The 27,734-nt window shown below is 41.2% G+C and overlaps 1 protein-coding gene across 1 annotated transcript in view; it reads left to right on the top strand.

Moving 5' to 3' along the window:
- Positions 1–13,490: 13,490 nt before the first annotated feature.
- The window catches only part of EML4 (EMAP like 4), a 146,553-nt gene continuing 132,309 nt past the window's right edge, over positions 13,491–27,734 (top strand). The window contains exon 1 of the mRNA XM_056487623.1: positions 13,491–13,818. Within this exon, the coding sequence (XP_056343598.1) occupies positions 13,794–13,818 (25 nt within the window). The 5' untranslated portion in view covers positions 13,491–13,793. The remainder of the gene's footprint in view (positions 13,819–27,734) is intronic.

Genomic DNA, 27,734 nt, shown 5'->3' with positions numbered 1-27,734 from the left:
TGATTGTTTGAAGAAGAAGAGATGGAATCCCCCCACTGGATCTGGGTGTGGAGTAGGGCTGCTTGCTGAGGGTGCCCCAGGAGAGGCTGAGGAGAGATTAATTCCTGGGGGTCCAGGCTGGTGATGCCTGCTCTTTCTAAGTGTTGTGCAACCAAATCTTAGATCAGATCTATTGTCTTGATAGAGATATTTTTTAAATTAGAAAGTATACTAATTTCAGCAGTGTTAGCTTCTGAAAGCTGCTGCATTTCTGTGGACTTCTAATTATTTACACACTTTTTTTGAGACATCAGCGTTTTAGAAAAGACTATATAGTTATAGAGATTTTTATTGGAATATATTGTATTAAAAGACCATGTATGTAATATAATAAGAAATATTAAAACACAAGGCTCAATGCATTGTATATGTATCACATAATTATTCTTGCTATAAACTATTAATGCTGTAATATTGATTACTAAATTAAAAGTATTTTCCAAAGTCTTGAAAATAAGACATCTAATTACAAGAGAGTCTCATGTAACAGTTAAAATAATTTCCATATCCCCAGGTGTAGTGAAAGCTCAAAAATCTAAGCTGAATGCAAACTGAACAGACCAAAAGGGAATAAAAGCACACATATTTGTGAAAGACTTCTGCAAGCTGATTTCTTTCTTGAGTAGAAGCCTGGTAATAGTTGATGAGACACCTGATTAAAAATAGTAAAAACTGCTAGCAAGCAAAAACTAAAATAAATCTCTGCACAAGTATGGAAGCTTTTACTGAACCCTGGGCTCAAATGCCTTTTAGATTTTTCTGCTATGGCTGAGAAAGTTTAAGAGCCATATTTTCCTTTTAAACTAATACTCAAAAATAAAAATACAACAGGACTTCGGTATAGAATCTCCTGGGAGCTGAATAATACTTTTCATTGGAGTTTGCTGCAGCAAGTCAGACTGTACTTGCTACTGCTGAGAATTAAAAAGGTAATTAGCAAAAACCAGGCAGAGATGCCTAACTGGATGAACAGGATTGGATCTGTACAGCTCATATGCAATCCAAAAAGACTGCCAAGACAAGATGAAGACAGACTTAAGGCTTTGCTTTGTATTTTCCTTGGATATACAAATACAGGCACACAAGATTAAAGCTACATTTTTAATAAAGTCCTATAGCTATAATACCTGATGCAAAATTGCACTCGACTTTAGGAGTCTGGCCCACATCATAAACTTTATGGATGAGAAGTTAGTAATTGATTTGGCTCTGTATTGAAGACAAAGCCTTATTTCTCAGAAGCATCAGCATAAGCTGTAAAGGGACTTGTAGTATATGGGAAAAACATGCATTGTAGAAGCATACTGATTTTACCATAAGTGATCTGCTTCAGGAAGAAAGTTCTGCAAAGAAATATCCCCTCAACTCAACATATGAAGCATTTCTTCCTAGTAAATCTGAACTTTTTTAGCTGGGATTATTCCATGCAATAAATATGGAAAGAATCACCCTTAAAAGTTTACTGGTCTTACTAAGCACCACTAATAATTTATTTTAAAATCTAACACATACATGCAAATAAAGAGAGCTTAACTTAACAAACAAATTCTGAATTTTGCAACAAATTATTTTCCTTGCAGATGAGCATCCAGAATAATTTCAGTGTAAGTGAGTATCAATAAAAAAGGCTTCAAGGATACTGAGCAAGAATTTATCCTTGTTTTTCATAATATTTCAAAAGTAATGATCTTAAGAACCTGGAATAGAATATATTACATAGTACAAACACTAGAAAAACTAGCTCTGTTTTATCTAGTTAATGGTAGTAACGTTTCTGCAAATGTAGACACCAGCATTTTAAAGATACCTATCTTTGATATGTATCAATAAACTATATTTACATTATAAATTTTATAATTTACGATTTCTTTTAACAGTATCTTCAAAGAGGTTTAGATAGATTGAATAAAATGGCATAAATCTAGTTCAACTGAAAATCTTTACTGTTTTAGTACTGTTGCTATTTCCGTGTGTCCTGAGATATTATGAAAATATTTTAATATTCAGAATATGAAGAAGTAAATCATTAAGTATAATTTTTCTAGCAGATGAATTCACTGTTCACTGGTGTTGATACTTCATTGTTTTGTATCTGGTGTAGTCATTTAGAGATGTGCAGAGTCAGTGCAAAACATTACAAAATTAGAATCAGATTTTTCCAAATCCCTTTATGAAGGTGCTCAAAATGTAAGGCAGGAAACTGGAAAGTCACTTTCAGTGTCTTGTGAATCTCCTTTGGATACTGGGCTAGATTCTAATTTTATTCAACTAAATTCTTTAGAACTGATCCTTTTTATTGTTAATTCACAATCAAGGATGAGATATATGGACCCAAACTCAAGAGTTCAGCCATGTACATCATGGTTTTTTGAACAAAATGTAACCAGTGGTAAACAGAGGCAGGCTCTCAATTATTCTCCATGGGGGTTTTTTTAGGCATTTGCTGGAATTCTTACAAGAAGTCTCTGCTCTGTGTACTTTGCTGGAAAGAATACGCACAAAAATATTTCCAAACTAAATGCAGCTGGTTCTAATCCTCTGATAATTCAATCTACATGTATCCCTAGCTTTAACATGAACCAAGCCATCTGTAAAATGTTAGTTACATTAGAAGACACAAATCTAGTTTTTGACCAGATCCGAGCCAATCAATAAGTCTTTCTTACTTTGATCTTTGCATTTTCTGGAATAATGGCAAGAAACCAAACCAAAGTCACCACAAAATCAATCCAAGCCTTAATGCACTCTTAAAACTAGTAGGAGCAGTTTTTGATGAGGGGCTTCATTGCTGGTAGAGTTTCTCTCCTTGAAACATGCATTCCAGTGGTGATTCAAATTTTTCTGCTGAAATCAGAGGATAAACTGTACTTGCAATTATATAGCAAGCAGTAGGAATCCTAAAAAGGTAATTTTATTTTAAAATATATATATATGTGGCCCTCCTTGGCTTATTTCAGATGAAATCCAGACCAAATTTGTTTAAATAGCCTGTAAAGACAATACAGGAACTAAATGCAGGAAGAATGCTGAAAAAAAAAATAAATCACAGCCAATTCCAAGTACACAAAAAGAATTTTGTTCATATTGTATATTCACATTACATTCAATAAGCACATTCATGTGTTTATTCCATACTCTCACACTTCAGCTATAATGTGGTTCCAGTGACATTTACAGATAACTGTTTGCATTTAAAAAGCCCAGGGTTGTTTTATTAAAAGGCAATGAATTTGCATGAAAAATGCCATTTTGTGGAAGTCTCTTTATGTATCAGTAGTTTTCCTCCATTTGTGAGACACATATTATTAAGCAGGATTTTCACTACCCCACAATTTACATAAGAGAGAGATGGTGGAGCAGGAATGAGCAGCCACTGCTGCTGGAGTAGGCCAGTATTTTGATTTCTCTGGGTGCAATTCTCCATGCAAGGGAGGATGAGCAGACTATGAAACTGGTGTCTCTCATTGCTCGCTGGACCTTGAGGAAAGACAGTAACAATCAAAATGCTCTCAAGTCTTTTCTTTTGCTACATACAAAGATGATTCAGCTCTTCACTTTCTGCTGAAAACAGCATATTTTCATCAAAATTCCTCCTATGTACATAAACCCATAAGGCACAGAAATCAAGAAAAATTGCTAACTTGATTCCATGTCTGTTAAAGAGAGGCTGGTCTATTCCTCCAGCTGTCAGGCCTAATTAATAAGTTTTCCTCCACATTTTTTTCCCTCTCTGTTCCTGTGGTCCTCTATTTTTCTGCCATCTTATTAATGCTTATTAGCTTTACAATGAAGATTTTGCAGTCCTCAAAATCAATCACTTTTTTTACTAATGTGGAACCAGCTAGAATAATTTAATAGCTCTTCAATTCACCTGCCATCACAATCAAACTTCTACAGCTTCATTTACCTCAAACCCTTATAATCTATGTAGTGGTATTTTCATTTGAACTATTAACTAAGGTCTACTACTGCCCCATGCTTTCTGCCTTTTCCACTTTTCTGGCACCTTCACAGTCTCCTCTTGAACCAGAGGACTGGATGCTCACCCCCTTCTTCCATGTTGGTAAAAGATTTGGGAGGACTCCATTGTTTCATCTGCTCTCATGATCAGTGCAGGTAACCAGCACTCCCTGCTCTGAAGGATGCCTGAAGGCTGACATAGGTAGGGAGGGACATGACAAAGAGAACATTCAGCTCTGATCTCCTGGGCTTCAGAACATAACCTGAAGTACAAAACACAGTAGCAATCATAATGAAATTAGAAAAATAAGAGAGATGAGTCAATTCCACCTTTCCTATGCTGCCACCTGTCCTCTTCCAGCAAGATTCTGGTTTGACAGACTTTGTAGAAAGAACACTTACAGTAGATTTTGATCTTCATAAATTTTAACAGCTGGAACTGCTCACAATGGTTTTCCACATTAAAAAAATGCTGGTGGCATCTCTAAAATCTTAGATTTGGCAGAGGAAAATAGTATGTATGGCCAATATGTCTGGTGCATCTTTTATTCAAAACTAAAGTGGTATTTCGTGTCATGCATACTTCAAAGCATGCAGGGATACAGAATGAGAGAGGAAACCTTTACAAGGCTTTCACAGAAACAGATAGCACTGGAACTTTGAGGTCACTATGAAGCCATTAGAAATTTTACTGTTCTAATTTGAAACAAAGAACCTTCCAAATACTGATGTGAAGTGAGACTGGAACAGGCAGTCAACCTGGCAGGGCTGTCTGAGCCAAAGAGCTTCTGATAGCTCACAGTAGAAGGGAAGATTGTGAAAGGATTGTCAGAGTAGAGAGGAAAAAAAAATTTAGAAAAATTTAGAAATGTGTCCTGAAGAGGACTGAGTTGCCTGTTCTGAAATGTGGTAGAGGAGTGTAAGAGCATGAAACACCATTCATAATGTTACAGGAATGGTTAACTTGAGACTTTATGCCAAATTTGAACTCTTTCCTGTCCCTGTTTTCCTCAGCTATGAAGTCCTAAAGGAAACTTGCCCTTCATAGTTCAAGGTTTATTTCCTTAAAACATGTTACACCACTGAAAACATTGAGCTGCAGAACCCAATGCCAATGCTTGAACTACCTGTGGAAATCCTACCTCCACTGGTTACTGTTCAAAGGATGAATTTAAGAACACTTGGATATTAAATGCAACTTTTGTCTTCAATGCCTGTCTCACAACTTCAACAGTATTAGTTTTTGAATGGCATTTTTCTTCCTCTTTTGCGAAGCACTGCCTTTGCCTATGGCACCATTTATGGACCACATGATGCTCAGGGAGCAATTTTCTCATATCTGATCTCCAGCCTAAAACATTCTCTGTATGCAGAGTAAACCCTGGGAGTTGTGGCCCTGACAGATTAAGGATTTTGTCAGAGAAGCATGTTTTTGAAGGACAAATGCCCTAACTCACCAATATCATATTTTAAACAAAATAAAAAGACCAAGTCACTCTGGGCATTCACTTTTGCCTCCAGCACCATTTCCCAAGCATTTCAAAACACATAAAAAGACAAAGGATACCTCAGTGCCAGTCCAGAGAGACCTGAGCCAAGAAATACCTTTCCAGGAGGAAGATCACAGACATTGAGATCACATGCCTGAAAGAAGGTAGAATTTTTGACTTTCTTGTGTTTTCAGGACCAACTTGAAGAGATATTAGCCAAGAAATGATTCAAAGCCTACCCACCCAAGTGAAGAGGGCAAAACCCAAATTTGGATGCACAGCCAATGTTGCTGCCATCTGCTGTTTTCATGTGGAATTGAAAAATTTAAAATTACTTTTTCCCCCTACCACATTTTTTCAATTGTTAAATGCAGTCACGTATGGATGATTAGAGTCAGAGCTTTCTTTTTCACAACTCTTGATTTAAAAATACTAATTTACTAATTTGACCTGAGAAATTTTCCTTTAATTTAGTTTTACTGCCTATTTCAGGGCTGGATTTGGAGTTTTTTGTTCTGGTTGTGTTAGGTTTGTGGGGGTTTTTTGGTATTTTTTTAACATGAATTCCCATTTGAGATAAAGGAAAAGGTTGTCCACTTCCAAGGAAAAGCAAAGAAAACAGATTAATAGGGGAAGTAATGTATTCATTTGGGTGTATTATATACTTTCTATGAGTAAATTTTAATTGGATGACTTGCATAAATGGAATGTAAATTTGTCTATAGCACAGCATGGTTTTGGTGTTTTAAAAGCCAAAGTTCAACTGCTGATGTCATTAATTAGGAACTATAATTAGTAAATATAGGGTAGGTAAAGGAAATGAAAACAAATGTGCTTCATTAACTATTCTTCAGGCACAGGTAAATATGAGTTCATTCACTGCAACTGTGCTCTGCATGCCTGAGACAGCCTTATTAGGAATAAAGTAATAATCTCCTGCTTTTGATTACAGAATAGCTAACTCCCCTGGTTACATTTGTTAGGGATCCATGAATAGGAATCAAAGTGCAAGGCAGGTTTGAAGTTTCCTTATTTGCCCCTATTCCACTATGAGCCTGAATGACCTTGGAGGTCTTCTCAAAGCAGGAGATATTAATATGAATGGTTTTGATGACCATTAGGAAACCAAGATTAGAACTTTATTTTCTTGATTAATTGTGATGATACTAATATTATTAATTCACAAAGACACAATCAGTTGCCTCATCAGACTTTGCAAGTGATACATCATTTCTGTATGACCCATCTGAATGCTGTGTGTCCCTGAGACTGGCAGAAGCTCCTTCCTGGAGCTACATCTTCTCCTGGGGCAGTGAAATAAATGTCTGATACTGCAGATAGAAAAATAGCAATGACTAAAAGCTCAGCTGTACGTTGTTGGTATGCAGAGAGCAGCTTTACCCTTAAAAGTTGTCCATAGATAGCTATTATTGCAAAATTAATATTTTTTGAATGGCAATAGAGTTTCTTTCCATTTTATTTCAGATGATCATTGTGCTGCTCACTGAATTAGGGTGCAACATTATCCTTTCTAAAGGAAAGCATCACACACCTGCCCTGCTGGCTAATAACCAGGCAACAGAATGGTTGTCACAGCTTAAAAAGGTAGAAATGGAAATGGGAAAGAATCCTGAGCTCCCAGAGGGGACAAGGCCAAACATGAGAGATAAATCTTTTCCTGAGTAAGGCATAGCTGAAAGACAATAAAAGATTCCTTAAACTGGGCAGAACAACAGGACAAAAGAAAAACAAAATCTCTTAAACCATGTCTGTTCATTTTTTATGATGGGGTGGGCTGCAGCCTGCCAGCCTGTTTTAAAATCAACACTCCACAGCAAGAAACTACACAGCAATGTATCACTTCTCTGCAGGCACTTCCTTCCCCTGACAAATGGGTCAGGCACAGTAATAGCTTAACCAGAACTGCACCGAGGGGCGACCAGCACTGAGGGAGCAGGATCTGTAGGAAATAAATCTGTATTTATTTACAGACACATACACAGGCACACAGCTTACTGTGCAGAGCAGCTTCTTATTGTGGAAAACGAGCTGTATGAAATGCAAAGCTACGGGAGATGTTTTAACACTCAGGGGAAAAAAAAAATAAATTCCACATGCTATGCTAATTTATTCTGTCCCCAAAGGGGATCTCCATAAACTTCTCAGTCGAAAAATCAGCTCCTCTACCAGCAGTTTTAAAACTTACTAGTTAGCACTCTTTGTTAACATCACTAACTTGCTAGGCTTACATTTTCCTAATTTTTCTAAGAAAGGAGAACAGAAAAGGGATTGTTTGAGAGCTCATCACAGTGCTCCTGAGTACAAGCTGAAGCACATTTTTTCCTGAGGCAGAGAATAAACTGCACCCTAATGTAAACGGCTGATACAGAGCCAATACACCAATTTATGCCTCAGCTAAATCCTTAACTTAGCACTTATGTAAGGCATTAGACTTTTATAGCACTTGGACCAAGGTAGGAATTCATGAGGAGCTCACTAATTTGAGAAAACAACTTGAGTGTGCTTTTCAGTATGACAAACCAGACCACTTATCCAATTAGGGAGAGATGAAGGAAGATAAATTCTATTTTGCCAGCTTTCTGAAATGTTTTTCAGATTTTCTCATTTAATACAAGCTCGATACAAAGCTGCAGAATAAAATTTTTAAGCTGCTTTCTAGTTAAAATGCTAAGCCTTTCCCCCATGAGTAAAAAAGGTATTGTGCATGCAGTTTTAACTATCTCTGCTCAAATTCTGCCAGTTTTTTTTTAGGAATCACACTGAATCTGCTCATTCCCCACCAGAGCTGGTAAATGAATTAGCACGAGAGCTCTGCTATTTTTCTCTTACTCAGTAGTCACATATGTAGGAGACTATTATTTTTTTTTAAGCCATTAATGTAATGATGGGAAATTTAGCATAAGCTAACAGAGATTTGTAGGTTCTACACCTGAACCAAAACGTGCATTTAATGAGGACCACAGGAAATGATGCAGTCCTTGCCAAAGTGTCATTAACGGCTTGGAAATTTTGGGATAATCAACATAAAGAAGCAACCTGTAAACTGGATTTTTCAGGATATGGATGTTTATCATATCCCCAAAATTAAGCCATCTCTATTGAGTCTCCATTATGGAGACTCTCACAAATCATTACTATCTCTTAAAAATTTTTGGATTTTTGACTGACTGAAAATTTTTATTTGTGCTATTAAATGAAGACATCTCCGAACATTTGGAAATAACTTTGCACACTGTGCTGAAAATCTATTTGCAATAAAATGAAAAACTAAATGTGCAGAAGTGAAACAAAGATCAGCTCTATCTACAAGTCAACCTCTATGAGATTTTATGTTAATCAGCAAAAAAGTAGTAGCACTATAGAAAAAAACTATGATCCATCTTACTACTGCTACTACTAAAAAAAAAAAAAAAAAAAAAAAGAAAGAAAAAAAAAGTCTCCCTAAACTGAACTTAGCCACTGGAAAGCTTTTGGAAACTCTAATATTTTTGTTTGGGAGGACAATTTCTGTAGTTACTTTTTAAGACAACAGGGATGCTTTGCCACATGTTAACATGAGACCTCTAGGAATACTTAATAAAAACTACAGGAAGCACGTAGACAGCAATATCAGAAAGACTTAGCTTCTAAAATGCATTCTACAGGAACAGCTTGGTGTCGTTAACAAAGTGAATGAGGATAGACATAGCAGTTAATTCATCCTCATTTTAAAAATTCTAGGTCATATTTTTGTTAAACACATAATTAGAAGCCTTTAAGGAAGTTCTCTTAGTTCCTCCCAAGCTCCTGACAAGACTCTTAGTGCCTTCCAGCTCATTCAGCATTACAGGTGCTGATTCATGCCCCTGGGTAATTTAGAGAGACTGAACCTTAGGCTGCTTCTTGGGGGAGGCAAAATCCCAGCCCAGAAAGAAAACCTCCAGAGACTCTGTGATGAAGGTAAGAGAAGTAACCTCTATAAGTCAGGAAGAAGTAATTTAATTTTCCTCTTGGTCAGGCATCAAATCTTTTCCCTTACATCAGTGACCCCTGGGTGCTTGAGACTCACTTGATAGAATTAACTATATCCCATGCCTTATGGCATGCTAACAAAATTGTTCTCAAAGCTGATCTCCAGAACAAGGCATCATAAAGAACGCACCTAACTGCAAAGAATCTCAAACGATCACGGGGAGAGATCCTACACTGATTACACCACCAGCTGGTTACAAATAGCATCACTGATTCTCTTTTTCCTAGGTCTGCAGGTAGAACAGGAGAGAGGCAGGATCAGACTTCAGGTTTTCTGACTGCTCGTTGCCATCTGGGCTTTTGCTACTCACCCTGAAGAGGTGCACCAGAAAAACTGCAGGAGGGAGAAGTGAGTCCTGTGGGAAGTACATGTCTCTTTCTAAACAGTAAGATGAAATGGCTCAGGTTCAGGCTCCCAACTTCATGTACAAGAATCTCAGCAATTTCATTTTCAGTTGTTAATAATGTTTATGTTTCCTCAGTGGAAAAATGCTTAAATGTAATTTACATTCAAGCCACCAAAAGGTTATAAACAATTCCCAGGCTGAAGGCTGCTCAACTATGTCAATTCAAAAAACCACCAAGACAAACAAAGGTATTCTTGCAAGAAGTACTGTTCACAAACCTGCAGTCCAAGGAAAATGTGCCAGAGGAATGAAACAATGGGGGAAAACCAGCCTATTTCCTTCAAGGGCTGTGTAAATATCTCTGGAATGTGTGTAGCCTCCTCTGTGTATTTCAGGGTGACCTCCTTCTGGGGTTTGCATTTTCCATAACTTTCCCCTGGTAAGAGGGAGACTCGGTGTGTGAGTCCAGGTCCCCAGCCAGGGTCTGTCAGCCTTGCCTGCTGCAGTCAGCAACACCAAACAGATTTAGTGCAGCTGAGGCACTGGCTCATTGCTCACCAGCTATTCTGAGAAGCAGAGCTTAGGCTTTGCCTGTCCCAGCATAGGTCCAGCTGCCTCCTGAAGCAGTGGGAGTCACAAGGGGTCGGGCTGCAATGCAGGGGGAGGGAGAGCAGTAGAAAAGAATTTACATCTCCCAAACTGTGAATCTGTCAAACTGATGTAAAAGTCCTGCCCTCGGGTATCACATCTATCTTTCTATATTTGCTATCTATATGTGCAATAAAGCACTGCATATTTAGCTGATTTGAAAGTTCAGATGGGATATTCCAAGTTTACTCCAATCTTGAATAGCATTATCTTTCCTAAGCATCAAAACATAAACTAGAGAGGACAATAACTGAGCTTGCTAAAACTTTGTAACAACTCTCTCGGTCATGTTTTTGAATCACTATCAACAAAGAGTCAGTAGCTAAACCCCTTAAAGCACTACACAATTCCTTCCCCCTCCAAGTCAAACTTTAGTACTATAATTGAGGTAAGAGATCACCTTTTCCTTAGGGTTTGCACCTGGAACAGTCATACTGTTAATCACTTTACAGCTATGTTAAATAATTTGCCAGTAACTGTCTGAAACTGACACAAATAGGAGCATTTCTTCTGAAATTGTAAGTTCTTCCAGTCATCAGCCAACTAAAATTGTTAAAGATTACATACACATGGCCACATATGTATTTATTACAGATTTTTTTTTTGCTGAAGTTCTGCTTGTGTATTATCTATACTGCAATTACATCTGTTGTATACATCACAAAGACGATCAATAAATAAATTAATGCTTCAGTCAAAACACCACTTAAACTTACATAGCATACAGAACTTGGCTTAGACATAAGAATTTAAAGTTGGAGTTTGTCATATTTTGTTAAGTTCTGCATAGTGTTAGCTCTTCAGAAATTCCTATATCAAGTCACATATAAACGAAACTTTCTTTCCAAATGTCTCAGTTTTGTTCAGTTCCTTAACTCTGCAGCTTTACTTTTAAAATATTGGAACCAAATCTTGGGCTTTCAACAGTACTCCAGTACAATACTCTTGTTCAATATAAGATCATGGAGAACTGGTTTTCTTTTTTTTTGTATAATTCCATGCAAGCTCTGCACAAACAATTCGTGTTCCTAACCAATTTCAGTGGGGATTAAACATTTATACACTGATGTATGATGCCATCTTTACTTCTAAATCTCAGTTTCCAGTCTACAAAATAGAGGAAACACCTAAAAATGTAAGGATGTTTGCACTACCTCACTCATGGATGTATCTGAAGGATGGTTTTGAAAAGCTGAAGAAGGCAGCTGGGCTTGCTTTTTTTGTTTGGTTGGGGTTTTTTGTTTAACAAAACAGCACACCTGATGCACACAAGTCCCACATGAAGAATTTGCATAAGGCTCAGTCTCCGGAAAGGGACTTTTTTTCTGAAGAAAATTGTGCACAGGTTCTGAATTCCCAGGGCACTTTCCTTTCCTAGCTTGAGGAGATTTCTCTCTGTGTACTCCCAATGCTCTGAGCATCTTGGAAACCTGCCCTGAGGCAAGCAATAAATGGGGGGTGGGGAGATAGGACTGGAGCTCTAGTGCCTGGCTCTTCTTGCTTTTGTTTGTAAAATGAAGCATTTTAAAGGGAATTTCGACTGGAATATACTGACTGCAGGGCCCATTTCTCATAGCTAAAAGACTATGAAAGTAGCCTATGTGGAGCCATTCTACAATATACTCCAAGAGCAGGTAGGAACTCTAACACCTGGTATAATTAAGACCAGACCTTAGAGGCTAGTGGTGGCTCATTTATAGCAGCTCGACTACAGGGCATCTTTGTTGACAAGACTACAGGATGTATGATGGTGGATTATTAATGTAGTTGGCAGGCAGCTGCACTCAAATTCATTGCTGTGGCAGCTGTTCAGTAAAATTTGCTGGAAAATCCAGTGGAGATTAGGTTTTGATGAAAAATTTCAAGGCGCTTTTCTCTAATGCGAGCAAGCGCAAACCTCCTGGGTTTATTGAACATTGCAGATCACCAAGATAACGATGCTTTTGCCTCAGCGGGAGGAAGGTGCTGGGAAACGTGGGCTGCTCGCAGCAGGTCTGTGCTGCTCTCCAGCCCCGCGTTCTCCCCAGTCCTGTTCAACAACATCCACAGCCTGTCATTAGAGGGCCCAGCTGCTAATGCCGGGGCCAGTGGTGAGGCAATTACCCACGTCTCTGTGCAACTGCGGCACTCGCCTGCAGAGCATTGCAGGGAAATACTTATAGCAAAACAGGATGTTGCGATGGGTACGGAGCTTTTCCTGACCAAGGAGAAAGTGCGTCATGCAACTTGATGATGTTGCTTAACATACGAAATCGCCTCGGCTGGGCGATTAGATAGCACGCAGCATGGCTGACTTGAATTTCTGGTCCTACTTTCTCTTTCGCCCCGACACCAAGCACATGGCTGGAAGTTACAGGAGCCGGTCAGGAACCGGGCTGGCAGGGAGCGCAGGGACTGACTGCTTATACCCAGCTCTAAGAGAGCGAGGGTACAGAAGTGACAGTTCCCCTGGCTTAACATCAGTGAGGAAAAACTTCCCCGAACTAGTATGAACAAACATTTTCAGATTCACCTAAGAATTCTGACTGCTGGGGTGATGACATTACGTCTCCAATTAACCCACCCGGAGCCCGCCCGACAGCACAAGGTTTTGAAGGTAAACCCAGGTGCTGCTGCTGGCCGCCCCACGCCGGAGAAGGCGCGCTGGCCCCGGCGCTGCCGCTCCCGGCAGCCCGTCCCGCTCCGTCCCGTCCCGTCCCGCTCCGTCCCGTCCCGTCCCGCTCCGTCCTGTCCCGCTCCATCCCGTCCCGTCCCGCTCCGTCCCGTCCCGCTCCATCCGCGCCGTCCCCGCGCAGCCCCGCGCTCCGGGAGCGGCCGCAGCCCCACTCTCGCGGGAGCCGCGGCCCGGGGCGCTGGGCGCTGCCCGCCCGCCGGCGGAGGCTGCGGGGCCGGGCCGCCCGCAGGGGAAGCGGCGGCTGCCAGGGCGGGCGGAGTCGGAAGCACGACAGCACGGGGCGCTGGGGCGGCGCTGGTGGCGGGGGCGGGAGCAGCTCGGCACTCGCTGCCGTGCTGGGGTCGCGGCGCAGGACGGAGCCGGGCAGCGCCGGCCCCGCAGCAGCGGCAGGAGCAGCAGCGGCAGCAGGAGCAGGAGCCGCCGGAGCCGCCTCCCGCCGCCGAGCGCGGGGAGCCGCCGCAGCCGCTGCCCCGGGCGGCTTGCGAGCGCCGGGCTGCGGCGCCGCCGCTGCCTGCCGCCGCTCCGCGGGTGAATGAACCTGTCCCGGCCGAGCGCGGCGGCGGCTTCGGCTCGGGCTCCGGCAGCAGGCTCCCCCCGCACAAGATGGACGGTTTCGCCGGGAGTTTGGGTGAGTGGCGGTGGGACGGGACGGGACGGGACGGGGCGAGGCGCGGGCAGCCCGCCGTGCGGCGGGGCCCGGGGCGCGCACCTGCGGCCGGGGGGATGCCGGAGCCGCGGCTGGGACCGCCCGGGCCGGCCGGGCCGGGGCGTGCGAACACCGCCCGCCGGGGAGGGGAGGGGATGCCAGCGCGAAATCTGGTCAGCTTCAAACCATCTGTTGCGAGAGCTCCGGCTGCACTTGCCTTCTTTGTTCTTCCCTCGCCGTGGGTTTGCGCTTCCCCAGAGCTGGTTGCTTGGCTTCGGGCTGATGGTTCGGCTTAGGTTGTGTGGGTTGTTTTACAGTGTTACTGATTTTTGTCTCTCCCTTGTGCTCCGGGCGGGAGGGCGCAGCCGGTGTCGCAGCGGGAGCCGCGGGCGGCTCTGCCGTGTCCCGGCGCAGAGCGGCTCCAAGGGGAGCGCGGCGCCCCTGGAAACTCGGGAATGCTAGCGGGGCAGTCGGCGCCTTCCCGGTGTCCGAGCATCCGTCCGTGCGCCCGGCGAGCCCTCCTGCCTGGGCGGCGGGCTCCTCTGCCGGAGCCCGGCGTGATCCAAAGTATTTACTGCCTGCTCGTGTCAGTTTTGCCAGGAAACTGACAGGCTGCGCTGCCTTCACTTCTATGAAGGCTGCGGCAAATTCTCACCAGTTTCTTGAAGCAAAAATACTCCACCAGCCCAGTTTTTCACTTTTTTGAAGGATGGATTGCATGTGCTACCAGGTTGTGCTGGTTACAGGTGTGAACCGAGCATGTATCCAAATGTAAGAGTTGTAAACCGTGTAAGTTTCCATTTCTGCACATTATGAGACCATTGGCTTTGCAGTGCTGCCTACCTGCTCTTCTCATCATATTCAGTGCCGCTGCATCTATTGCAGGCATTTCGTGCTCAAACTCACTCCATCTTTTGTAGAATAATAAATCTGTGCCTCTTAAAAATAAGATTAATTTATTTTTACGTCACTCCCGTAAAATCTGTAGTAACAGTGAATAGTTCTCAATTTTCTGGAAAAATTGACTCATTTAAATACTTCTGAGTGTGATCCTAACCTTTCAGGTTTTTGAAATGTCAACTCCAGCATTTTGGGCACCTCTCCAAACCAAACTGGTGCACCATAATTAACAGTATGCTTTGGTAGTTTGGCTGTCTGCCAGGCATACTGTCCTTGCTCAAGTAACTGCCATGGCCATTTTAGATCTGGCGATCAGAAAGCGACACATGGAGGAATTGTACAGGTTCTGTTCCCGGTTTTCTCAGGGAAGATTGTGCCTGTGGGTGACATATGCAAATGTTCCATGGTTAATATTTATGAACCTCTTAACCCAGCAGAAGAGCTGATCACCATATCAAAGCACACCGATATTGCTTTTAACTCGTGCAGTATTGGTCCCGTGAGGTCGATATTTAGAAATAACTGGTTTTTGTTGGAAGTAGAAAAAACTCAATTATTATGAAATAATAAAGCTTTGCTTTCTGGCGTGGAGGTTCTCAGTGAGCAGTGGCATGGGATCACCGGGTGGCTCAGCCCCTTGTGCTGGAGCCGTGATGGGCTCACTGGGGCATCCCGTGTGTCTTATTAAGGGGGGCTCCATCTGGACCTTTAATTTGTTTCCCTGCTTGTTCAGGAAGGCGCTGTGATTTTATGTGAATCTAACGAGGATTAAGCTCAGCTCAACCTTTTAAAATGTGCATTACGATGTTCACTGCTAGTTGGCCTTTGATTTTGCTTTTGTGGCAAGCACTGATGTGCAGAGTTTTTCTGGACTGGGGCTGAGGGGAGAGCATTCCCAGAATCTTTTGCTTTGAAGTATGAAACTTTACGTGACTTTTTTGTTTCCAGGTTTGAATCATGCTGCTTAGTCCTCTCCTGTATTTATAATCACTTGTTGGCTCTTCTAGCTGCTAATGAGCACATAGTGTTCATGAAGATGTGTGAATTGTTCTGAGACCTCTTTTTTTTTAAAATGTCCCTAATTAAAATCTAATGGCTTGAATTTAATTAGCTGTCTGCTAAATGTCTTTTAGGAAGGCCATAAATTAATGTAATTTAGAATGAAATGTAAAAATTAATTAAAATTATTGTTGGCAAAACTGTGCTGTCTATGTATGTGCATGCTCAACCAGTCAAGCAAGGTTATTAGAGAGCAAGTTGTCCTTTTAATGCCTCTTGTCATTATCTGGAAGGCAAAATGTTATTACAGATTGTGCCCTCTAGCACAGGCAGAAATACCTTCTTGCATGTCTCTTGCAGTTGAAAATACTTTACGCAGCTGTTTTCTTTTGGCTTCCACGTTGAAATTTTTATGAGAATAAACAGATGAAAGAAATCATTTTATATGTAATTTAGAAAATTGTTTTGGTTATTGGCTTACTAAGTGCTTATGTAGCATTCTGCTTACAAGTATACAATTACTGTATACAGTAAAAAAATAAATCTATATGTTATGAGTTAACTTGCACGGTTGAAATAGGCATTGATTATTTTGATAAAGCACTGAGTTATTTCCTGTGCACTGTGGCTTCAGTACTTTTAGAATATCACAGTGATAATTGAATCCCATTTATTGTCTCAAGCAGCACAGTCATATCTCACATTTGGCATTGCCAACCTGGTGGTTGTCAGAGGGCTCAGTGGATTCTGGCCATCCCCTTTTTCAGATGCATCCCTCGAAGTGAAAGGCTGTGCTTCTGAATGGGAACAAGAAGTCTGTGAACTTGGACTGGGCGCCTGGGCTCTTGCCTTGTGCCCTGGCTGAGACAGGAGCTCAGCATGGGCGTCTGGCTCTGATGCTGCCAAGTTCCCCTGCCTCTCAGGATCCTCATCAGGGCAGAGAAAGCACTGCTGATTCTGCCAAGGAGTCAAGCAGAGAGTTCTAGCAAAAGGAAAAAAAAAAAAAAAAAGGCAAAAAAGCCCGTGTGGGAAATAACGCAGCTAAGGCTGTCAGTAAGTGTTGTCCTGCTTCATCCCTCCTCCTGTTTGCTCTGCACTACTGCCCCGAGTCTCTTCCACCCTCACTGGTGCCTTTGAGCCCCGGGTGAGCTGGCTCAGACATTCCCATCAGAGGGCTGCAGGACTGCAGAAGACTGACAGTTTTGCCAATAGTAATTTTGATTTTTAGGTGTAATCAGGAATGATATTACTTTGCTGCCTTGCTGCTTGCCCCTGCTGTTTTGGTGGGTTTCTGCCTAAATTGGCTTGTTGGGGAGTAGGAGAAGTGTGACAGGTGGTGGGAGGGAAGCAGTGGGAGCCTTCAGCTGAGGGTAGGTGGGACCAGGTGGAGCTGTGCAGAGCTGTCAGCTCTGAGAGTGACTTAGCTGGGTCGTGTCTAAGTTGAGATCTGCTAGATTTAGACTCAGGAAGAGCCAGCTGTGACAGGCTGCCTGGGGCTGGTGAGGAGAGAGTGCTCCTTGCTGGACAGTTTTCCATTGCTTTTAGCAGCTGCATTGTTTTCCTTTCTGAGAAATCTTCTGCTAAGTGAGCTCTGTAACAATAACTCATGGTAAACAAAGATACGGACACATTCATCAGATTATATTAAAAAAATCACTGCAGCCATTTCCAAGCTTGTCAGCAGTGTGTGATAACAATGTGGAAAAAAGCATTTCAAAAAGACTCTCTCCATTATTGAGATCTGTGACAGAATAGTAACTCATAAAAAATGGAGAAGTCTCAACTCCTGATTTCAAACCATGGTTTTTGTGCAACTGTGCAGGATGCCCTGAAGGTTAGAAGGAGTCTTTCTGAAGAAGTCTCTATAGTTGAGAATATTTTCATAGAGAAATTAAAATCATTCTTGCCTTGGAGTCTTAGGAAAGCAGAATAATTTGGGATTTTTTTAAAGATTCTTTGAGCCTGTGCATTTTGTTTTCAGAGAAGTAGAAAGTAACGGAGAGCTTGAATTACTAAGTGGAGACCAGTGCTTTGCTCTGCTGTTGTTACTGGAGACATAATAAAAAAGATTCTTTTTTTATAATTTTGTGTAGTATGTACATTTTGTTCTGTCAGTGTGTGTGTATTGCTACTAACTGCAGTTTTTATCATGTCATTTTGCCCCATTTCTTTTCCTGGGTATTGTGCAGAAGCTGTCTGTGTCAGGTAGTTTCTGAGGCAGTGTTAGGAGTGTGTGCTGCTGCTCAGCCCTGGAGGAACCAGCAGTGTCTGTTGAACCTGTGGCTTTGCTAAAACCCAGCAAAGCCTCTCCAAAGCCCCCAGTCTGTGGGGGCAGAGCTGGTCCAGGGCTCAGGGTGGCTCAGGCAGAGAGGATCTTGTGGTCACTGGTTCTGTGAGCCTGGAAAGCGTGTGTGCACGATGATTCATCTCTGGCTGGGCTCACTACCCAGAAAAATGAGTGTGTGGGGTATTTGTCATTTATTTGGGCTAGAATATTAAGTTTTATCGTTGCCCGTCTAGACTGCAGAAGTGGCCGTGGTGCTGCAATGCGATTGCTCATAGCAACGGCGAGCTCAGCCTAATTCACAGGCTCTGCTCCTGGGATTGCTCTGTGCTATTGTTGCTGTGCTGGTCTTCTTAAAAATAAAAACTCTGGCAGGACATCACTCTCCCCTGCCTGAGAAGGATGGCCTTGGCTGGTGCCAGGGGAGATTAAACTCCAGCAGCAAGGAGGGTTTGCTTTAGAAACTTGGTGGTGGCGGCGGCTCACCTTTTGCTAAAGAGGTCTTTAGTTCATGTGCAGTGAGGAGGAACCCTTTTGCTCTCTAGCCAGCTGAAAAGCAAAGGGTTGTGTGTTTAAAAAACGATCCTATTTTTGCACAGAGTAATTGGCAATATTTACTCTCATTGTGAGTAGTAACTCAGCACAGGAGCCTGTTAGAACTCCTTCGCTTAGAATTTCTCCCTCCTTTAGAAAGGCTTTTAATGCTTGGGATGCTTAGAATAATTTGTGGCCTTACAGTGTATTTTTCTTATTCTTTAAGTGAATACTTTTGATATGGTAGTACAGTTATCTGACAGGATTGTCTCTTGCCTGAAGAACTTACTCTGAAAGGATTTTTTTCCTTCTATGCTTTATATCATGAAGTATGTCAGAGGGAAAAAATTGGTCAGGAGCAGTGTTCTTGGAAGTTCTTTGAAGCAGCATTTTGTTTTGTAAGGATGATGATGATGATTATTATTATTGTATTGTTAGTAAGTACAGGGTGATCTGCATGCCACTTCTTGCTCTTCAGAGCTGCTTCCCTTCTTGGTGTGGTTTGTATCAATTACTGAGGTTTATTTTTCCCTTCTCTCTTTAGGTCCTTGCTAAACCTAATCCTTAATGAATGCGATCGTAAGGCCAAGAATGCTGTTCTTGGTTTACCCGCACATAATGTAATGGGAAGAGTGTTAGAGGATAATTAATTTTATAGCACATGGCATGTATGATGACAGTGCAAGTCTCTCTGTTCCTGCTGGTGTTGAGCATTTCTAGTAGGGCTATTCTTCTGTTTAGGAGGTAAAAATCACCTGATAAAGACCTCTTCGTAAGTTTCACTAACTTCCTTTTCAATAAATCTTCCTGCAATTACTTATGATCTCAGGTGGAACCACTGCTCACCTCACTTTTCCTCTCTGTAAACAAGTGAGTACCAGGAGTTTAAAGAGTAATTACTTGCCTCTTCATTCACTTGTTTAAATTGATGCAGAATTCTAGTTTTCTGGACTTTTCTTTAATTGAATGCTGAAGGATGGATAACTGGGCACCACAAACTGAGAGTTTTAGTGCTCTTTAGAAAGTACACATATGGGCATTCAGATTGCAAAAGCTCATGTCCATGGAGCAGCTTTGAGTCTGAACTGATCATTCAAAGCAGATGGGTGGCGCTAATGGGAGGGTGGGATGTGAAGAACAACACCATCATCATTAAAAGCCTGAATTTATTGCTAAATCTTGGAACATGCAAAAAGTTTTTTCTCTTCTCATTTTGCCTTTTTATTTTCTTTTCCTTCTCCTTCCTGCTCCCTTTCTTATTTTTGTTTAGCTCTATTTCTTTGCTCCATGATGCAAGTATTCATCCTACAAACCTTCTGTGAGTGCTACGATATTCTTAAGCTTCCCACCCGAAGACTGGGTTGAATGAACTGGGATTTTTTAAATTAGTTTTTCTGATTGTTTTGCCTCTCAGTGGGTTGCATCTTTTGCTTATCCTCAATAGTTTCAGCCTAACTTATTAACTAAATATAGCTGTGTCTTGTTGTTCTTTGACTGCTGGTTTCTTGATCCCTTTCCTGACTCTTTCATGGCCACACTGCTCTGCTTTGCATTCAGTGCTGCTGATAGGGAAGGACAGCTACCTTTTATGAGTGCTTGGAGAATCCAGTTTCTTTCTTTGGTTGGTGGGTTCAATGCCTTTCTGCCCATCTAGTGATGTGGATTGCATGCTCTTGTAGCTTCTTAAGCAAGGTATTTTTGAGTGCAAATCTGTCTTATTGTAGAAGTAGGCTTACTCTTTGTATTTAATACCTCTTCCTGAAGCTGCTTGTACTTGTAAGTGACTCTTGTGCATAATAGAAATGCAGTGTGAGGGACAAGAGCAGGAGCAACAGCTGTGCACTGTAAATGGATATGATACATTTTGGATGTGATATATTTTGTACAATTACATGGAATTTCTAATGTATTAAATTAAAGAAAAATACTCACTGTTGTCTGTCACCTGGTTCTCTTGTTTTGCTGAAGCTCCACTCATAGCTGTAAATGCAGTGTTCCAGCCTGGAGCTGGTTCCCGTTTCTCTGGCCATTTTTGAGCTTAAAAAATACGGCAGGGGGGAGGCTGAAACCAGGCTGGTTTATGCCTGATTGTATTTTGGATTTGTGTAAACAGTCTTAATGCATCAAGCTAAATTGGCAGGCTTTCATAATCCTTTGGGAAAATTGGGAGTTTGAAACCCAGAGGATAAATGAAAAAAAAAATGGTTCTAAGCCCCAGATTTGGCTCCCTAAAGGGATGCTGTAAATTAGTTAGATCTAGAAATGTGGTTTAGTTAAAGTAAATGAAAATGTGTTTTCATGAGAACCTTATAATTTTAAAGACGAAAGAGTTGGATTTCTTTATTCTGAGTTGAGACACAAAAGCGAGAAAATGGCTGTTGACAAGAAATTTATATTTGCCGTCCAAACAAAGAGGTAATGATTTCACCACTTTTTATGGTTTTTGATGAAATGATGACATAAGGGTACTAGAAATTGTTTTAAAATGCTTAAATTCAGTCAGTGGCTGAGGTAAGCAAGGCAGCCTGCACATGCATAACTAATTTAACAATCTCAAATATACATAAGATGAACGGTAGAACTATTAGTTTCCTTACAGTTTACTTTGTCACTTTTTTGAGAGCAAAAGAAAAATGTTGCTTTTACTTCAGTGTTCTTTGTGATAGCTTTGTGCCCATCACTGTAGCCAAGAACTGCAGTAGGGTGGGCTCGATTTTGTTTCCGTCCTCTTTATTCTTGGTCACATGCAGACCATGCCATTTCCTTAAGACATTTCCTGCTGTGTGTGCATTATATGGATCTTTTTTCATCAGAACTCAACATTTGCATTGGCAAGCTCTGTTTAAACATGGCAGAGTAGAGCCCAGTCTCACAGGTTCAGTTTTTGAGGAAGGATGTCACCTCCCCAGACTAATATTTTTAGTCTTTTTTATATATCTTCCAGTACTTCTGGCTTCTGTAACGAATGGGCAAACTTTGGACTGGCTTTGAATTGTAGATATAATTGTAGATCTTGTAGGCATCATCCTTCAGATAGGGCACAGCTGACTGAATTCCTTTCCAGGAGCAGAAGATGTTGGGGCCACATGGAATGGAATGAAAAGGGGCTGCTGTTAAAGATTTTCTCACACATCTCTGGTTTGGTGTGGGTGTGGTGGTGGAATCACTCTCTGAGTAGGGGCAGTTCCGAGGTGACTGCTGCACACATCCATCTGGGATTCTCTGGGAGCAGAGGCCACTTCAGATATGTGAACATGCACTGCAATTGGCATGGTTTGAGAGCTGCTTGGATGCATTTTGGTTGAATGGACTTCCAGAGCATTTCTAAAAATGTGCTTTTTGCTATTTCCAAAGAGAGGTGTGGAAAGGAGGAAAGGACTCCAGAGGCAAACCCATAAATTAAACTCTTTCAGCTGCAAGATTCAGAGACATGGCAATACTCATGTCTGTGTAGTATCACTTAGCTTCTTTAAACAAGAGCTCTAACAAGGAGGTAATTACAACTTTGTTTAACTATGCAATTCTGCATTGAACTGCTATCCTCTCCTCTCCCAGCGTGTGCTGTGTAAATGCCATCAGAGAGACCTGGCAGGAAATCAGTGGTTTGTGTGGCTGTGGTTCTTGCTTTCTGAATTCTAAACATGTCCATTAAAACCATGAGGCAAGAGGGATAATAACAGGCAGTACAAACTCTGTTTCTGATTTTTGTTTTTTTTAAATAAGTTATTTTTATATTCTTTCATAGGATAAGCATGAAGCAGCACTGAGTCCATCTGCATGTCTATTTTCTAAGCATTTAATGATGGAATTTTTCCTTTAAAATTATCTGACGTGTTTAAGAAAGGTGACATGTTGGCAGTGCCATTCTCCAGTTCTGGAATTTTTTCTGTGTTTTCTATAATCTGTCACTGTAGTATTTTCTGGAAGATGCTTGGAGGGATGAAGTGTTGATTATAAAAAAAGAGTTGGGTGATTTGAGATACTTTCAAAGAAGCTTTAAAAATAAGAATTGCTTCTCTTTCTCTTAAACATAGAGAAAAGTGGGTTTTAGGTATAGTCATAGAAAACAGTAAACAATTCAGATGATTGTGAAGTACTTTTTTTTTTTTTTTTTTCCCTGAACACTTTATTTGGCTTATTAGTGGTTCATTAGAAATGATATTCCAGTGTGGCACTACTCCTGTGCTGTCTGCTAGAACAACTAACCTGAGGTGTTGATACAAACTCTAAAATAGGAAGAAGCAATTGCTGGCCCCCAAGTGCTGGAGAGCTTTGGGTGGTGTGTTTGCAAGGTCTGTCCAGCATATTAAGCAGTAGTGGTATTACAAACTGATAAACATTTTTATGATTCAATTGGAAAATCGTCAAACTGTGGAGATAATTTCTGTGTGAGATTAACATCATGCCTCAAGCTTTTGCATGCTAGCTGGTTTAGGTGCAAAGATAACAGATAGAAGCTGGCAATCTTCAAATTTGTAAACTTTGAAGTTTAGAACCACTCCAGCCAAGAACTGAAAACAATCCCACTTTAATCATGATGTGGACAAATACAGACTAAAAGCTATTGTTTATTTACAAAATGATTTGGCTTGGAAAGGACCTTAAAGATCATCTAGTTGGAACTAGTTCCAACTCCCCTGCTGTGGGCAGGGATGCCTTCCATCAGAACAGGTTGCTCCAGGCCTCATCTGATGACAAATTTAATTCTAAAATAGGCTTCCATTTTTCATTTTTAGATGCCAAACCTATAGATATTAATAGTTGTTAGTTATTTAAACTTTGGAGGGATTCAAGCTGTCAGGTTGGTGGATGTTACCAAGCTTTGATTTTAGTGTATTGCAGAATGGTTTATTATGGGTTAAATGTCATAGTGTGCATTAGCAAATTCAGGAAGTATTTGTTTGGAGGAATCTTATATTGCTTTTTCATTGGGATAATTTGTCAGTGAGCCTCTGTGGTATTGTGTAGGACTCTAATCTGGCATCCTGTTTAGTGAACTGGAGATAGGAGACCAGTTTTCTTTATATCAACTCATCTGAGTTTTAAACAGATTTTTGATAATTCCTTTTGTGAATGTGTGCCAGGCTTGTGGCTCTGCTACAGGAATGTTTGTATGTGTGTATAGTAGTCTACTTGTAGAGAAATATGAGGTTGGGTGAGCATTTAATTTGACTTTTAGTAGTCAAAAGTTGAAGTCATCATCCACCTCAGAAACAAGGAGTGTAAGATGTTTACTACTGGATTAAGGTATTTGAAGCATTGTTAGAGTTGAGTTTTTACCTAGTTTCCCTCTCTGCCTATCAGCTGAGTTATTGCCTAGCTAAATGATACAGGTTTATGTGTATCTTGTGAATGTGCTTTTAATTATCTGCATTTACTTAATTAATACTTGCAGCAGAAATTTCAATTTCCTGCTCCTATAGCTACAGCAGCTTTATCAGCAAAAGGGCTCTAACTTGGCTGCTGGTTTTTGTGAATGAATGGCAACATTTGCTGTTTGTTTTCTGTAGATTACAAAGGGATTTTTTTCCCAAAGCTATAAATAAAATGTCAGGGAATTGCAGGAAACTGAAAAAGAACTGACAAGAAAGCTTGCATAGAGTATTTGAAACCTAAATTGTATTTATCAGTTTGTGCAGATTTGTGTTTGATAAGATTGCTTACGTCTGCCTTTCAGCCTTTAATTGAAGTTAATTTAAACAGATAAAATTTGAATAGTCTTTATTTTAGTTTCTAGAACTAATTGGGCAATTTCCAGACTCTAGTGTCTGCATATGTGTATATATGTGTATTATATATATGTATATATAGTACTACACCCACCGACATCCCCTACCCTCTCCTCCAGTTTTATTTAAAGGATTTACAGTCTGACCACCCTCTCAGTGTAGGAATTTTTCTCAGTGTCAAATCCAAACCTGTACTGATGCAATTTCCTGTGTTGTATCACTCCTCACCTTATATATAACATATCTCTTATGTAATGTAGCCCTATCTGGACTTACTTTTTGTATGTGTGATTAATGCACTTTTTGGTTTCCTGTCAGTATTACTGAGTCTTGATTATCTCAGACATTGCAGTATGTATTTTTGTTTTGAAAAACTTTAAGCTAACTTAAAAAGCTAACAGCTTTGTTTTGGTCTTTGCCATCTTACTATTTATGGAGTCTTTTGCATAGATTATATGAGTTAAAACTCAAAATACATTCAAAGTTAAACTAATTAGCAGGCAGAAGAAGATAGAAATCTTTACTAGAAAGAAGTGACTTGCCTAAGATGAACAAGAAGCTGCATTTTGGCAAACAGCTCTTCTGTGCTATCTATGATCTTTGGCTATGTATTTTTAGAGGAAAAATGGGTAGGGTTGATGTCATCTAAGAGTGGCCTGTTGACTCTCAACTCCAGTTTTCCTTGTCAGCTTAATTACTCTGTGATGTTACCAACCCTTGAGTTGCAGTTCTGGCTTAACAGCCTGGGGTACTGGCTCCTGCCTTTGTTCTGCATCTTTGTTTGTTGACAAACAGGGATGCAGAACCAGCCATTTCAGAGTGAATTCCACCTGCCTCACCAGCTTTAATGAGCATGTGCTAGCATCCCCCCTTCTCTGTGGTGCACAGGTCATGCTGTGTCCTGCATTCTCCTCCAAGCTCCACGAAGGGCAGCTCTGTGCTGTCCATGGGCACTGTCACACTGGGGAGCTGAGCCAGATCCCACTGGCATTTGGGATAACCCCTCTGGGGTTACAGACCCTTGAGATGGAAACCATCTCTGCTTCTCTATGCTGATTCCCTGTAGATGTGGTGCTAAGTGAGTGTAGGAGAGTGGGTGGTGTGCCAGCAGAGATTTCCATGTGGTTGTACAAAATAGGGGTAGTGCTAATAATTACACTTCACATGCAGTTTTGGCTTTCTGTGAACAAGCAGTTTTGTAGAAGGGAAGGGAGAGGAAAATGCCTGCCCCTGGAAGGAAGGCCTTTAATTGGAGACTGCAGAGCCACCCTGGTGGAGTCTCTGGGGGTTTCATGGGGATGCTGACAAGCTGCAGCTGCTGCAGGGAGGCTCTGCAGAGCAACTTGTGTTTCTTCCTGTTGTGTTACACTGCTGTGACATGTGCTCCTCACCATGAATACCTAGATTGTTCAACGCTGTGTAACTCGGTAGAACCACCCATCCCCTCTCCAGGACCTCTGTGGATGCCTTGTTGTGATGGTTTGGGATTTTTTTTTTTAAAAAATTATTATGTGTAGAATATTATTTTCTGTTCACTGAATGCCATTTAACTTCAAGTTTTTGCTGGAAAGCTCTTGGAGTGATGTATGACATGCTTGTCATGGGCTACTTTATGTCATGTCACCCTTTTTCTAATATGTGCTCTCCTCAGATGCTGACTCCTAGTGGTTTCAGCGTTACAGAAACAATTTTTGGTCTCTTGGAAACAGAATAGGTTTTAGTCATTTACCTCTTGTGCTAGGTGAACCATTCATATTCTCAAAATGGAAAACTCAGTCAGATTGATGCTCTGATAACTTGGTGTCTTTCTGGGCCACTCCCAGGGATCTTGGAGCAGGAGGATGCTGCTGCCAATGCACTGTCCTGGCTGTCCAGTCCAGCCAGGGTCTGCTCCTCACTTCCCTTCTAACAAAAGCCATCCTTCCTATTTAATAAGATAATGGCTGCCATATGGTTTTCTTCATTACCCTCTTCTAATTTTTTGTGTGTGCTTGTGTACTAAAAGCTTTGGGGGACCATCTTCTATGCTAGTAAAACTCTCAAAGTAGATAAGTTTCTGCCTGTTTAGAAACTTGTTACAGCTACACTTTTTAAACATATAACAAATAATCATAGAGGCATTTATATAAGTTTTTTATCCTGTCAGGTACTTTCCACTTATTTGTTAATCATTATTGGTTTGATTGTCGTGTTTGACGTAACTCGTTTTTCCAAGGAAAAAATTTCCATTTTTATTGCAGCAATTACACGTGTACAACATGAAACTTAGAAGGAAGTGCAACATCAGATCACTGGAGAGTCTGTGGTGATTTTGCAGCTAATTTTAATGTTTTGTGGCGTTAAAGTTAATTATTTCTTGCTCTGCACACTGTTTCACATGCAGAGTGTATATTTTATCTGCTTTGTTACTGAGTATTTTTTTGAACCCACATGCGTCAATGTAACTAGTAGAAAATCATCTTTGGCTTTGTAATTGAACACGGTTGTATTTAGGTGCTTTGTAATGCTGCCTCTTTTATTGATCTAGCAAGTGACTTGTAGCAGGCAGAGTAGTTACAATTACCAAGATGTACTGCAGCTCTTCTGTTACTGTGAACTTTTTGTTGCCATGTGTGGTGTTCTGCTCTCATTTTGCATTTCACTTTTCTACGCCCTTTTGAGTAAGCTGTGTATCAAGTAGTCATCACCGCAAAAACCCCTCAGTTTTAGTTTTGAGGCAGTAATTTGTAGTCTTTTTGTAGGTCAGTGTTCCTGTTTGTATAAAAACATTTCTGAAAGTGTCATCAAGAGCAAACCAGATGGAGTCAAGCTCTGATGGTCTTTTCACTGCATCTCCTGCTGGGAGGATGGACCATGCCCTGCTGCCTTTGGGAATGTGCTTTGCTCTGTGTGTGAGAGCTCATCAGCAGTACCTTGCTGTGCTGGGGAAGGGCTGCACCATCCCATGGCTCAGACCCTGTGGTGCATGAAACTGTGCTGGAGGGCTACAGGGAGCTGCTGACAGACAGCTCTGGCAGTAGGGGACAGCAGGCTCTTGAGTGTGACTCTTCTGTCTTGGGACGTAAAGAATTTTTTATTTATTTCTTTTTTTAACCTGCTTTTATAAACCCTCTTCAGGTGAATACTGAGTACTGGCTGCATTTGAGGGCAGTAGGGTGGGGAAAACAAAAGGTGAACACTTGAAGCCCAAATGATTTCTTGTATAAAATGTTTAGGATTAGCTGTGTGCCCATCAACATGATAATGAGTGTGTTTCTGCAGAAAATCAGCTCATTCCTGATCTGACTTTGCAGGCTGGATGGTTTATCTCGTGGTAACCCCTCTCTCACACATCCAAGGTGACAGCAGTAACTCTGTTCTTTAGCTGGAGAAACCCTGGAGTGTTTGTGAGGAGTTCTGAGATGCTGGGTGTTGTGGGCTCAGCTTTGCTGTCCCCAAGGAGCCCAGGGGCA

The sequence above is a fragment of the Oenanthe melanoleuca genome, chromosome 3 (genome assembly GCF_029582105.1).
Source record: "Oenanthe melanoleuca isolate GR-GAL-2019-014 chromosome 3, OMel1.0, whole genome shotgun sequence".
NCBI lineage: Eukaryota > Metazoa > Chordata > Aves > Passeriformes > Muscicapidae > Oenanthe > Oenanthe melanoleuca.
Note: the sequence above shows the minus strand (reverse complement) of the source record. Positions and strands in the feature narration are given on the sequence as shown.